This window comes from Suillus subalutaceus (genome assembly GCF_016647625.1).
Source record: "Suillus subalutaceus strain FC151 chromosome Unknown DFJ58scaffold_601, whole genome shotgun sequence".
NCBI lineage: Eukaryota > Fungi > Basidiomycota > Agaricomycetes > Boletales > Suillaceae > Suillus > Suillus subalutaceus.
Genome location: NW_024540850.1, coordinates 1,594 through 15,716, shown reverse-complemented (window position 1 = coordinate 15,716; position 14,123 = coordinate 1,594). Strand labels below are relative to the sequence as shown.

The window sequence follows — 14,123 nt, the reverse complement described above, 5'->3', positions numbered from 1 at the left end:
CTGAATCGCTATCTGATTCTGAACTAGAGCTGGTCTCCTCTTCTGATGATGTATCTGAGTCGGAATAAGCTAAATTGGTTTCAAAGCGGTCCCGTTGTAGACATTTCTCTACTGTTGCAATGATCTCAGCTGGAGTATATGGTGTCGAATGATCTCGCAATGGGTCCTTTGCAATTAGCCTACTCTCAATTCTCCTCCTCAAATTCTTATGAATTCCTTCCAAAGGTATGTGGCATGGTCACTAACACTAAGCTTTTGTGTGTCATGAGCCATCCTCCAATGGTCGTAAACTCCCTCATATAACGCTCCCATTCCAAAAGAGTCTTGATGGGCTTCTGCTTTTGCTTAATGGCAAAGTGCATTAAATCCTGCTGTGTGTATCGCTTAGAATCACGATCTGCATCAAAGTATTTCAACAGATCAGTTTTAAGCGATACCCAGTCATGTGTGGTATATCCTTCTAATACTTCAATAAGATCAGTTACACGTGTTGAACAATATTGGGTAATGTTCTCGCAAATATCTTTAGGATTTGTTATTTGGTATGTGTGACAAAGCTTCTCATATCTCTTGATGAAATGATTGACTTGTGTGTATTCACCCCTAAATTTGGGTGGTGCATGCTTAGTTCCTGGATTTGGTAATATATATGGTCCTTGTGGCTGAGTTATTCCCATGATACCTGTGGGGAAAACAGGTGGCACAGATGTTGTCATTGTGGCTGATGTGGCTGTGCTCAATGATGATGCTGCTGGTACTTGAGTAGTAGATGTTGGTAATCCACTCGTTGATGAAGAACTAACGGGGTTTGTGCCTCCAATGCTACCCATAATGATGTTGATGATGATGATGATGATCAAACTAATTTAGATAAAACAATCAGGAGCGTTATCAAGAAACAACAAGATTTCCCCCCCTCGTGGTGGGCTCCAATTTTGTCTTACTAGGATGTGAAAGGCAAGAAAACTCTCCAAATTTTCACAATCCTCCATGGTCAACAGTTCAGACAATTACCAACGGTTGATAACATGGTTGTTCGTGGGGGACCAGGTGTGTTGAACTTTTTCAAGCGAACACTAGTGATGTAAAAGGGGCAAAGAAACAATAGAAACGAATAACAATAGAAACCAATAGTAGCACAAGATAGTGCTATAACCTTTAGAATAATGTGTTGCAGCTGTATGCAATGAACTAGAACTATACTATATCCCTCTTGGATATTCTTTACTTATACTTCAGCAATGGAGAACAAATTCACTAGCGGGATCGTCCCAATACTGTAGCCTTGAAACCAACTCTCTGCTGCTCAGGATCTCACAATGAGTAATGACACAGTCCAGAATAGAGTATACCTTCTTGATGTAGTATTAAGTGGCCAAGCTCTTAATATTCATTGACAGATTGTAGGTCTTATTTGTGTCTACCCTAATTGATGAATAATACATGAAATTCTCCCCACAGAACTTTTCCTGTGTCTAAAAGAGAACTAGAATGATTGAAGACGATAGAATCAAAGATGGCTCAAGAATGTGGCCAAATACTTCTGAAGAATGTGCTTTAAGAATGTGCTAATTGAAGATTATGTAATCAAATGTGGCTCAAGAATGTGGCCAATACTTCTGAAGAATGTGAAGAATAATGTCAAAACAATGGAGCTAAATAAGCCAATATTTCTCCTGATATTCACTTGAATGTTCACTCAAATACTGGGGACAAAGAATCTAAGGGGTGAAAGAATGTTCCCCTATGTTCCCCTAACTATGCTTCACAAGAGGGGAAAATAAACCCCTTATATACTACTAGACTAGTGGCTGTGCTACTGATTACTGATGTACTATAGAATATTCCAGAATGTGTCAGAATTATTGAGAAAGAACTATAGAATGTTATAGAATGTTTATAGAATGTCATGGAATGTTATGGAATGTCATAGAATGATTGGTAAGATACTCATAGAATGTTCTAGAATACTCAGCAAAGGCTGTGTTCAGGTCCTTCTAGCACTGCCTTATTGCTGTGCATTGATTACCAATCCATTCCAAGCTGTTCATTGTATATCTTGGTTTGGTTGGCATCACTGCCTTGAGTACATAGATGTAAATAAAGTGTGCATAGAATGTGTATGTACATATGTTTGTCATAGGGGTAAATAAAATAAAGAATTATAGAAAGGATAAAGAGTATGTTAAGTATTTAATTTGAACTGCTAAGTTGTATCTTGGTGATACATGCTCAGAAATGTCCAAATTAAATTGAAGTAAGGTATAGAAAATTCAGGGGAAGTGCATAGACTATAGTAGGAATTGCATATATCATAAATTTGCCATCAATTCCAACTTGACCCTAAATGGTCTCCATCTCCTGGTTGACTACAGTAAGACTCTTCATCTTTTCCTGCCAAGAACAGTTGAATATGTGGTGATGATTATATGTAAAAAAACCTCTGACAGATCAAGAATTTTTAGCATGAAGTTGTCCATCTGCCTCATTGGTACATCATATTCCTTGCCTCATGGTCTATAACAAAGCATTGCAGTACTTGCACAAGATCTTCTGGTGCTGGTTGAGAAGCCCATTCTGTATGTGGCGCATGTCAAGTATCTGATTCTGAAACAAACTACAGTCCAGCCTGTGATAACATGACATCACATATATAGATTCAGATACACCTGGGATCTGTCACTACTGGACATGTTCATCTGTCTGTTATTGATGCAGTTCGAGTTATCAACCCTAATCTGGATATGCAATGCACCAAAGTAAATTTTAGCATCCAGGTATCCAGTGACTTCCTTGGTGTCTTGTCCATGGCTCCAAAAGAAAAGTTAAACAACACTCCAGAGCTTACTGTATGGAACTGGAAAATGGGCAAACTCATACTGGTGATTCAAATTGTAGATGAGTTCTTGTTACCCATTATTCTGATACCATCTGCCCCAGACACGCTCCAGTCATGGAATTTGCACCTTTACTTTCCTCACTTCTCACCTTCTATTGTGGTAACAGTGATGAATGAGGATGAAGTTACAGAGCCTTGACTTTTTGTTCTGGACATACCAAAACCTTCCACCAGCAAGGTTACCCTCACAGCAGATTATGTTTGTGTTTTTGGATTCCTGCCTTTCGACCTTAGGGCCAGCCCTGTGGCAATTGTAATTTGCTTTGACACTTCACCCAAGTGGAAGCCTAACCCAAAGGCACACATTCCCTTCTCCATAGCACTTGGACAAAGACTTCTCCTCATTACCACCTGGGTTAAGGAGAAGAAGATGAAGAAGAAGAAGCAGGTCTGGTATGACCTGTTCACAACCAGGGAATATATTATTATCTTATGTTATGACCCTTCCCCCACGGACTTCTCCACATATTTATCAGCTGGGACACATGGGGTCCCACAGGTACACACTTTTGAAGTCTCCACCACACTCTCATATCTGGACTGGATACATGTTCAGAAGCAGATTTGTTTCCCTCGTCACGTCACTTAAAGCCACTGCAGGTCAACCCTTGCAGAACAATACAAATGTGGGATTTCAATCAACTTGGGATGAAGGGAGCCAAGGCATTGGGCCTTGAAAAGGAACATGAGGAACATGTGCATTGGGTAAATGACACTACAGTCATGAAGGATAAGGTGTTTGTTAAGACAATCCACACAAGCCTTCCTTACTCCATCACCACACAGACACTCCCTCCTCCTTGTTCCCCTGAAGAACATACATTTACTCATGCCATACACCATTTTTTGTCATTATGAGTAAAGCAAACTTTACCTGGTGTTCTTCATTGACCACAGTTTTTTCACTGCAGTTCAACCCTGATGTGAGCCACCTAAACCTCACCCTGTGTTCTTCATTGACCACATTTTTTCACTGCAGTCTAACCATTGTTCTCTTCATGTCCTGATTTTCTGGATGCCCAGAAAAGCCCCAAAAAGCCCCATGGATTTCAAGTAATACTTGTCCTTAATTAAATTGACTAGAGAAGAGAATGTGGTGTTTTTCCAGAAGAGCCATGAAGAAGGATATCTAATTCAATTAGCCTGTCACAAAGCTAAAGATGTACAGTACAGTGGCATATGCATGCACACAAATTTGATATTCAAGATTCAAGATGCAATGGTTGACAATAATGCAAAGACATTAAATACAAACTTTCAATGTTGCTCTGCTGTATATCTTCCATGAACCTAGTCTGGACCTTGACATATGTCAAAAGTGCGCAAAGATAGGGTGGTGTGATTTCAAAGGACATTGACATGGTCAAAAGTGCGCAAAGATAGGGTGGTATGAATGAAAACCAAAGGTGTGGGCATAGTGGCAGTCTTAGAGTGCCACTGCATGTGGGGTCCATTTTTCATTGAGAAATGCATAGTGGCACTCTAAGACTGCTACTGTGTGTGGGTCACTTGTCCATCTGCCTCATTGGTACATCATATCTGGGGCATATGTCACTAATTCCCAACCATGAACATTGTCAAAAGTCATTTCATTAACATCATGCCTGGTCAATTTTAGTAAGATGTGCATGGTGGAAGTCCTAGAGTGCTGCTGTGCATAAGGTCATTTTAAGTGTGGTTGTGACTTTGAAGATCATGATGTGGTGTGTGTGAATGAAAATGAAACAGCATGAACATATGCTGACAATGAGATCTTTGGGTCATATGAATGAAATGACTCTGAAAAGAGTGACATATGTCAAAGGTGCGCAAAGATAGGGTGGTGTGAATAAAAACCAAAAGTGTGTGCATAGTGGCAGTCTTAGATGCCACTGTGTGTGGGGTTTTTTTTTTGATAGAGAAATGTTGTGGGTGGTGTGAATTGAAAATCAAAGATGTGGGGCCATAGTGGCAGTCCTAGAGTGCCACTGCATGTGGAGTCAATTTTACCAAACTAAAGCACTGTAGCACTCTGTAGGAGCTGTAGGAGGATATTGTAGTTTTCTGATGTATGTCAAAGGTGTGTTGCATAGTGGCAGTCTCAGAGTGCCACACTGCGTGTGGGGTCAGCACTGTAGCACTCTGTAGGAGCTGTAGGAGGCTATTGTAGTTTACTGATGCATGTCAAAGGTGCGCAAAGAGAGGATGATGCGAATGAAAACCAAAGGTGTGGGCATAGCGGCAGTCTCAGAGTGCCACTGCGTGTGGGGTCCATTTTTCATTGAGAAATGTTAAGTGCGCAACCTCATATACAATATCCAGAATGGTGACATATTTTGTTTTGAAGGTGTGCATGGTGGCAGTCCTAGAGTGCCACTTTTGATTAGAGAAATGTTGTTTGTATATACAATATCAAGAATAGCGACATATTTGTGGCAGTCCTAGAGTGCCACCGCATGTGGGGTCAATTTTTGATAGAGAAATGCAGTGGATTGTGTGTATGATGAGAATGATGACACATGGCAGCCTTCCTGGATGGCCGCTGTGCGCAGGGTCATTTTTAGAGGGGGTTTTGGTGGCAGTCCTAGAGTGCCACTGTGGTGTGGGGGTCTAGTAGAGAATGGTGCATGGAGGGGTTATCATGTATGGCAGTCTCAGAGTGCCACTGTGTGCAAAGTGTGATTTTTCATAGGAGGAACTGCTGTGGTTGTGAGCAGATGTAGCAGTTGATCAGATTCTCACAATGGAGGTGTCCGTTGGTGGCAGTCTCAGACTGCCACTGTGCACAGGGTGATTTTTGGTAGAGGAACTGTTGTGGGGGTTTAGCATGTACACCATGGGGTGGCACTCTCAGAATGTGCATAGGGAGAGATTGTGGAGTGGGGGTTGAATGATGGTGGTGTGGTGGGGGCAGTCCTAGAGTGCCAGGCGGCGGGCGGTCGAATGATGGTGGTGCAGCGGCGGCAGTCCTAGAGTGCCAGGCGGATGATGTGGTGCGGCGGCGGCAGTCCTAGAGCGCCAGGCATAGTGAGAAATGGTGGTGAGTGGCCAGCTTAGAGGGGGGGAGGGGGGAATGATGGTGGTGCGGCGGCAGCAGTCCAAGGTGCGGCATGGTGGCCTTCCTGGATGGCCGCTGTGTGCAGGGTCATTTTGGAGGGGGTTTTGCAAGTATGATGAGAAGTGGGGTCGAATGATGGTGGTGTTGGCGGCGGCAGTCCTAGAGCGCCAGGCATAGTGAGAAATGGTGTGAGTGGCCAGCTTAGAGGGGGGGGGGGTCGAATGGTGATGAGTGGTGGAGTGCCGGGGGTCGAATGATGGTGGTGTAGCGGCGGCAGTCCTAGAGCGCCAGGCATAGTGGATGATTGATTGATGATGTAGCATGGGTGGCAGTCTCAGAGTGCCACTGCGCACAGAGGGGGGTCGAATGATGGTGGTGCGGCGGCGGCAGTCCTAGAGCGCCAGGCATAGGGGTCGAATGATGGTGGTGTTGGGGTGGCAGTCCTAGAGGGCCAGGCATAGTGGTTGCGGCGCGCGCGTTAAACCCCTTTTTGGACCGTGGGAGGCAAAAAGTGGACCCTAGGCAACCCTAGGAGGGCCCATAACCTACAAAGCATCATCAAATTACATGACCGAATGCTTCAATATCGAAAGAGTGTTGACTGGTTCCAAAGGCAAAACCTATGGCGTGCGAGATGAATACAGGACCAGTGGGAAGGCCGCCAGACTCATTCTTGGTAGTGTAATATCGACGGTAAGTGATCCTCACTCGAGTGTAATGGTTCAATGTCAATGATTATGATTCAGGCAGAAGAGTATCTGAGATCTGACCCAGTGCTATGGATCCCATCTGAGGTGTGGTTTGGATTCCTGGCGAGACGTGTGCGTGAGATTCAAAGGACTCAGATCGCCATAGTGAGGAAACATCCTCCAAACCTCGGCGTCCTCACAAGCATCCTCAATTATATGCTCCGTTCCACAACCTCCACCCCAATTGTTTTTGACTCGCATCTACGCGAATCTCTGGCCCTTTTGGAATATAGAAATGTCCTAGAGACTGCAGGAATGTTCTTCCTGCAGGAATTCGACCTCGCCAGCGATACCTGCCTGTATGATGTCCAGCAGCAGGATGACATCACGGTGCTTGCTCTCATGGGCGCAAACACGAAGGTGCAGAGAGCTAGAACAGCAGCGAGGCTAGAGATATCCAGAGCTGATGCAGAACGTGAATCCGAGGAGTTTCCCCTTGGTCGGAGGCCTTCATGGGTTCGACTGAAATCAGCCATAGCCAGCTCTCCAGCAAGCATTATGAAGCCTTGGGTGTGGCCTTCCAGACTATCACACGTGCAACTGTCTGTGGGACGACTATTTGTCATGTGCACCAGGCACCTGTGGCTCATGCTCAGAGATGACATCTTCCAGGGAGTTAGGCCATGCCCGGAATCACTGCAGGAAGCCATGAAATGTTGGACGATAACAAGCATCACTGACACCCTGACTGCTGTGACCTTCGAAGCCTGTAATGTCGGACTCCAGGACCATTCTGGTGTGACCCCTGGACGCATGGGCCCAAGGTCAAAATCATTCGCAAACCGATTGTCCACCTTCTTTCCCAATCCTAAATCGCTCAAGAAGGCATCCTCTCAGTGGTCTTCATTGTGGACTGGAGAAGGATACATTGCAGAGTTTCACAGATTATTAACAAGAATGGACGAGGATGAGAGAGCGTTCTTGCAGGATGGACTTGCAGATATATTTTCAAACATTCACTGTCTTCCTGCAAGCACTGCTGCGGCTGTATGGAGAGTCAAACAATCAGCCATTGTCTTCATCACTAACCCGGCATTCTACAAGATTGAATGCTTAGGGAGAGCTGGTGAAAGTCGGAGAGGACCTATCGCACGCCGCCCGGTCAATATAATCAAGGGAAAACGCATTTTTACAGCAGACCTAATGGATGTCACACCCTTTGATGCTCTAGGAGCTCTCAGAAAGCGGTCTGACAGGCAGAAACGCAGGGACCTTCACAAAATACTAACCAAGGCAAACAAGCACAAGAGGGTCCCTCCTCCCCCACGTCCCTCCGGACGGAGCAGACCATTTCCTCTGTCTAGGCTCCACGATTCTGAATAGATGTAGACACGTAGTACTTGATTTTTGAAAGTGAAGCATCATACAGCACACTCGAGCATTCATACACACTGTAATTAACTGTATAGCCAATATTTACTATGATGTTACCTGATCTTACGTTGGTCGCTCTCAGGACATTGGAACACAAAGAGAAAGAGAGGAGGAGGATGTCTTATTGGACCAGGTAGGGCACCGTCAAATGTCTGTTTCATCACCAGACACATGCATCCATTATTGATGTAGTCCAAGTTATTAATCATGGAAAATGAATGTTCAAGAACATTGAATCCACTGGTCAGTAAAAGCAACATTTGTGAGTTATTTCATAGCATCCTCTAGTTATAGCTTCTTCCACTCATCAAATAGCTTCCGGGGTATAATTTCATGACTTTACCACATACCCATTCATACTGTCACTCATTCAGTTTCTCGTACCCTCTTTCTCTTTCCTACTACCCTACCCTGTAAGGCTCAATGTCACTTCCTTCTGCCTTCATTTTCACTACCTTTGCCATTCTCACATTTCACCTGTTATTGGTGGGAACAGTGATGAACAAGACAAGTGGATTCAAGGTCTGAGATCACCACTTTCACCTTTCTCCCATCTCACCTTCTGTTAGTGGGAACCCTAATGATATGTCTGGCCAAGAAATAGAGTGAGAAATAAAGGTGAGAAGAGGAGGTCGCTCTATTTCATAGACATGTCATCACTGTTCCTACTAACGGAAGGTGAGATGTGAGAAAGGTGAAGGTGACATACTGTGGAGCATGAAAAATAGTATCTCTGATGGTGGACAGTCATCACATTTCTCTAGAATTGATGATACTGGAATTCCTGCCGTGAAACAATGATGCTATCAATTGGCTATTGGTAGTCAATCACAGACCACAAATATTCACAGGAGGCCCACCTGAATATGTGATCCATATAAGTAGATCTCAGACTTCAGACATCTAGTGATCTTATTGGACCAGGTAGGACATTGTCAAATGTCCATTCCATCACCAGACACGTGCATCCATCTATTATTGATGTCATCCAAGTCATCAATCATGATCTGAATGTGCAATCCAGGTTACTTGACAGTCTGAATGCCCTGACGATACCAGGTGTGAGCCTGTAGGCACAACTCCCTACATCACATCTATTATTCTTGGCTTGCCATATACTGGCAGTCACTATAGTTTTTAAACTTGTTCAATAAATAGACAAACTTATCTATGTGTCATAGCCAGTGGCTCATCTACTTACATAGGGTGCGAGGACAGAATTTATGCTTGGTTTCAGACATCTTTCTTGAAGTTTGAGTCACCCAGGTGTATAGAGAATCCAGTGACAAACATACAAGTATGATGGTCATTCTACCTCGAACACTTCAAGAAGCGAAATTTGTTGTTCATATCGGTGATAATATTAGACTCATGCAGGGTGACATCAACGGAAACCATCCCAGAAGTGAAAATTATTATTAGTACTGTCAGCAATGGCTTGATCTTCGTAGAGGGTGACAACAACAACACAGGCCCTCAAAAGCGAAAATTTATTAGTCACATTAGGTGCTATTAACAGGGATTTGACTATCATACAGGGCGACACGAAGAATAAATGCACAAAGTCAAAATGCCGTCAGAAGCAACATTTGTTAGTACTGACAGTAGTTTGACTCTCACAAAGGGTCACACTAACCAAGATTCCCCCGGATCTGAAACAGTTGGTGCCATCAACAATGGCTCGACCCTCACAAAGGGTTACACCAACCACAAAAGCCCCCGGAATCAAAACAGTTTGGTGCCATAAACAATGACTCGACCCTCACAAAGGTTGCACCAACCATAAAGGCCCCCACAAGGGGAAAGGGGTGGTGTCATAAACAACGACTAGACCCTCACAAAGGGTTGCACCAGCCATAAAGCCCCCAGAATCAAAACAGTTGGTGTCATAAAAAATGACTTGGCCCTCACAAAGGGTTGCACCAACCATAAAAGCCCCCAGAAGGGAAAAGGTGGGTGTCATAAACAATGACTAGACCCTCACAAAGGGTTGCACCAGCCATAAAGCCCCCAGAATCAAAATGGTTGGTGCCATAAACAATGACTAGACCCTCACAAAGGGTTGCACCAACCATAGAATCAAAACAGTTGGTGTCATAAACAATGACTCGACCCTCACAAAGGGTTGCACCAGCCATAAAAGCCCCCAGAAGCGAAAAAAGGTGGTGCCATCAACAATGGTTTGACCCTCACAAAGGGTAACACCAACCACAAAAGGCCCCAGAACTACAAAGACAAAATATGTACAGTTTACAAAGGGACAGCAATTAAATACATGAGTGAGGGAGGGAGAAGCAAGAAAGAGAATTTTTTGGTTCAAGTTGACCGCATTTTTGCTTATATAATCATTGTCACATCAGGCCACAATAATAAAGCCACATCTTATCATAAGAAATATTCGATGAAACAGCACATTTTTGTGCATATGATCAGCGTCAATCAAACGAAAGCTATATATTGTAATTGGAAGATGCTTGTTGAAATTTTGCAAGTTGGCTTATTAGAAGCAAATAACCAACATTGATATGCTGCCTCCCTCTCTAAGATTGATTTTCCAGCCATCATATGACATGTATGACTGTATCTTGAACTTGTTCCTGAGGTTATTGAACCATCTAAATCGAGTGGGCATGCCCATTTCATGTGTAAAAATCATGTTTCAAATTTGAACACCCCTGTCATGCTGCCTTACCCTCTAAGATCGATTTTTTCAGCCTTCACATGACTTGCCTGGCTCAAGATAGGACTTGTTCTAGAAGTTATTGAGCCTCCTGAATCTGATAGCAGCATTTGTTTGGTGCGAAAAAATCATGTTCCAAAGTCATGAGTTATCAAGTCCTGTTGTGCTGAGGCCCTCACCCAAAGTCAATTTTGTCAGCCTTTGCATGACTTGCATAGCTTGATCTCAGGCTTATTTCTGAAGCCATAGACCAGTAGGAGCAACAATTTGATATGGCAAAGTCATGTTGTTGCAAAGTTGCCCACCTATGGTCAAGTTGACCGCTTTTGCTTATGTAAGCAATGTCACCCCTGTTATGCTGCCTCACCCAATGATTGATTTTTTGAGCTTTCATATGACTTGCTTGGCTTCAAATAGAACTTGTTTCTGGGGTTATTTGGCCGTCTGAATCTGATGGGAACACTGGTTTGGTCCGAAAAAATCATATTTCAGAGTGATGCTACCCCCTCCCCCTACCTACTACCTACTGTGCCCAGAGGCAGGATTCCATGTCGATACTGATGTATAAAAGGATGTTCCTAGTGTTTTGTATCATATTAAGTGATTGGAGATGGTCTCAGAGTCATCCGGGCCCATGTGAATTGTGATGTGTCAGTTTGCCTGATGCCCCCCCCACAAAGATCGATTTTTCTAGGCTTCCCATGACTTGTCAGTCCTTCAGGAGCATCCTTCCTGGGGGTTATTGAACCCTCTGAACATGATGGTCAAGCCAGATTTGCCAGAAAAAATCATGTTCTTGAGATATGCAAGGTCCCCCTCCCCCTCCTATCTCATATATCTTCATATTATGTGAATACTGATATATCAAAGGATGTTCCTAGTGTTTTATGATCACAGGAATCGATTGGAGATGGTCCCAGATTATTTCTAGCCTGTTTGAATTGAAATATGTCAGTTTGCCTCATACCCCCCACAAAGATCGATTTTTACAGACTTCCCATGACTTGCCAGTGCTACAAAAGCATTTTTCCTGGGGGTTCTTGATCCACCTGAACACGATGGTCGAGCCAGATTTCCCAGAAAAAATCGCGTTCTTGAGATATACAAGGTCCTCCTCCCCCCTCCTACCTCCTATATTTTGCTGTGCTTGAATTTAACTTAAGACCGATACTGTAAAGGCCTGTCCTAGGGTTTTTTAGGTGTAGGAATCGATTGGTGATGATCCTGGACCACCTGGAGATCAATATTGGTGACATATGGTGGTGGGGCCAAAAAGTCAGTATTTTGGCCATATCTCCACAACCCAACCGCCGATTTCTTTAATTGTTGGCTCATATCATTCCTAGAAGTACCCTCCATGATATGTACCAGCCCATGAAAAGAAATTTTTTTCACAAGTTTGAAACCTATTTCTGAAATGACCATATAAATGTTTCAACTCATATAGGTATCATTCCTAGACATACCCTCCATGATATGTACCAGCCCACAAAAAGAAATAGTTTCACAAGTTTGAAACCTATTTCAGTTTTGACCATATAAATGTTTCAACTCATATAGGTATGCCCCCATAATGTTTCAACTCATATAGGTATTTATTTTCCTCTTTCCTTTTTCCTTTCCTCTTCCTTTCCTGCAGGAAAAAATTATGCCCCCATAATGTTTCAACTCATATAGGTAGGCCCATAACCGTCGTGGCTTGCACCAGCATTCATCATGCAGGCATGGTCGATCTATGCAATGAAGTGGACGTCAGGACGCTTTGTGGATCTGGAGGCATAATACTTACTTTACACCATCATCCGCAGGAGAGCACACGGGTACTATATTGCATGTAGTGCAACAAGTGAAATCAATTTGAGATGCTGCCGAGCAAAATGAATGAAGAGAATTTGAGTGTGTTCAACAAGGTGTATCCCACTTAAGTTGGTTTTAAGAAACTGCAGCAGCGGTGATATCCAGATAACGGTTACATAATCCGTATCGCCGCTGACGCAGCAAGTCCCTCCATGATAAATTTGGCTAGCCGCTTGCTACACAAAGTTTCCTCACGAATCACCTATAGCTAGTATATCGAAACAATGTACAACACTATTCCATAGTCTATCCCATTCAGTTTCGACCCATTGAAAAGCACCACATTCTTTACAAGCGAAACCACATTCGAAGCCCGTTCTGCCTCAGACCCGTTCAATTCCAGAATCTCCCACGCTTCAAGGACCTGGCAATTGTCAGTGCACGGTTCCCTACATGGCGTTGTACTCACTGTTTCATGATACCATTGACCCATGGTATGTCCACCTCGTCGCAGTCCATGATCTCGTGCCTCTTCCCCTGCGCATGTTTCACAACCAGAACGTTACCTGCAATGTCGCCGGTGTTCGACGTAATCCCTGCAATTCTATCTTTCTTTGCCAGCGTTTACAGGAGTGTAGACGTCCCCAATGACTAGAGGCCTGTAGACAGGTGAGATATATTACATAAAGACGACAACTCATATATGCAATCGACGCATTTTATTTGGGGCAACTTGCGTGACTACGATAATCCGCATAGTCCATCCGATATTGTACCTCTTGACTTTGGGTACGAAAAGACGTGCGAAATTTTCGACGCATGTCTTGCTACCGAGGTGAAGTCACTGCTGGCCATCCTGATTTCCCAGAGGGAAGCGCTGCTGTCTGCAGAGAAGCGTCCGGACCAGTGGACTTGAATGCGCCTGACATCATCTACACTGCAGAAGATGACAAGGCGATCAATCAATTCCACCGCAACATCAGTAAATCCTGACTTGCCATCCCCATAGTCACGGTTAAATACTGAAACGAATTTCAGTGCAAACGATACGGCACTCGGTGTGTTTAGCTGCACCTTTCATAATTTTATATCTGATTTTTGTATGTGTAGCTTGGAACTTGTGCCATGAAATCGAGGTAGATCAAGGAGTCGTCGACGCTCGACTAAATGTATACGGCGTGTCAAACCTGAAGGTCGCAGATATGTTCATCTTGCCGTGGAACGTCAGCACGGTGGGTGCTGAGCAAGGGATTTTTGATGTGCGGTCTAACGATATCCACAGAAAACGTATTCGACGACGCTTCTCATTGGAGAGCGGGTTGCGATGATCATTGCTGAAGACTTGGGTATCAATTGCATTTGATATGCATCTTTCAGGGATGTATTATGGGCATACGCCAACAAGGCAAACAGCTTGGTCCCCGGCCAGCTGGGAGAGCGGTATCAAAGAATTCAAATATTTTATGTATAGATCTGCAGACTATTTATACAGGTCTCAGTAAAAGCTTTTTGGCATGTAACAATTGTTGCCGCGAGAATCCTGCGTATGCAAATGGAAAGGTCTCGACATCCTTGAAGCCAACCAAA

At 43.8% G+C, this 14,123-nt stretch overlaps 1 protein-coding gene across 1 annotated transcript; it reads left to right on the top strand.

The window, feature by feature from the left end:
* Window positions 1–13,355: 13,355 nt before the first annotated feature.
* DFJ58DRAFT_885375 (uncharacterized protein) lies at window positions 13,356–14,123 on the top strand (the record flags this gene model as incomplete). The annotated part of the gene is made up of 3 exons (XM_041394628.1): window positions 13,356–13,518; window positions 13,647–13,768; window positions 13,819–14,123. 3 exons carry the CDS (start codon window positions 13,356–13,358, stop codon window positions 13,897–13,899), a joined length of 366 nt encoding a protein of 121 aa, XP_041234785.1. The 3' UTR covers window positions 13,900–14,123.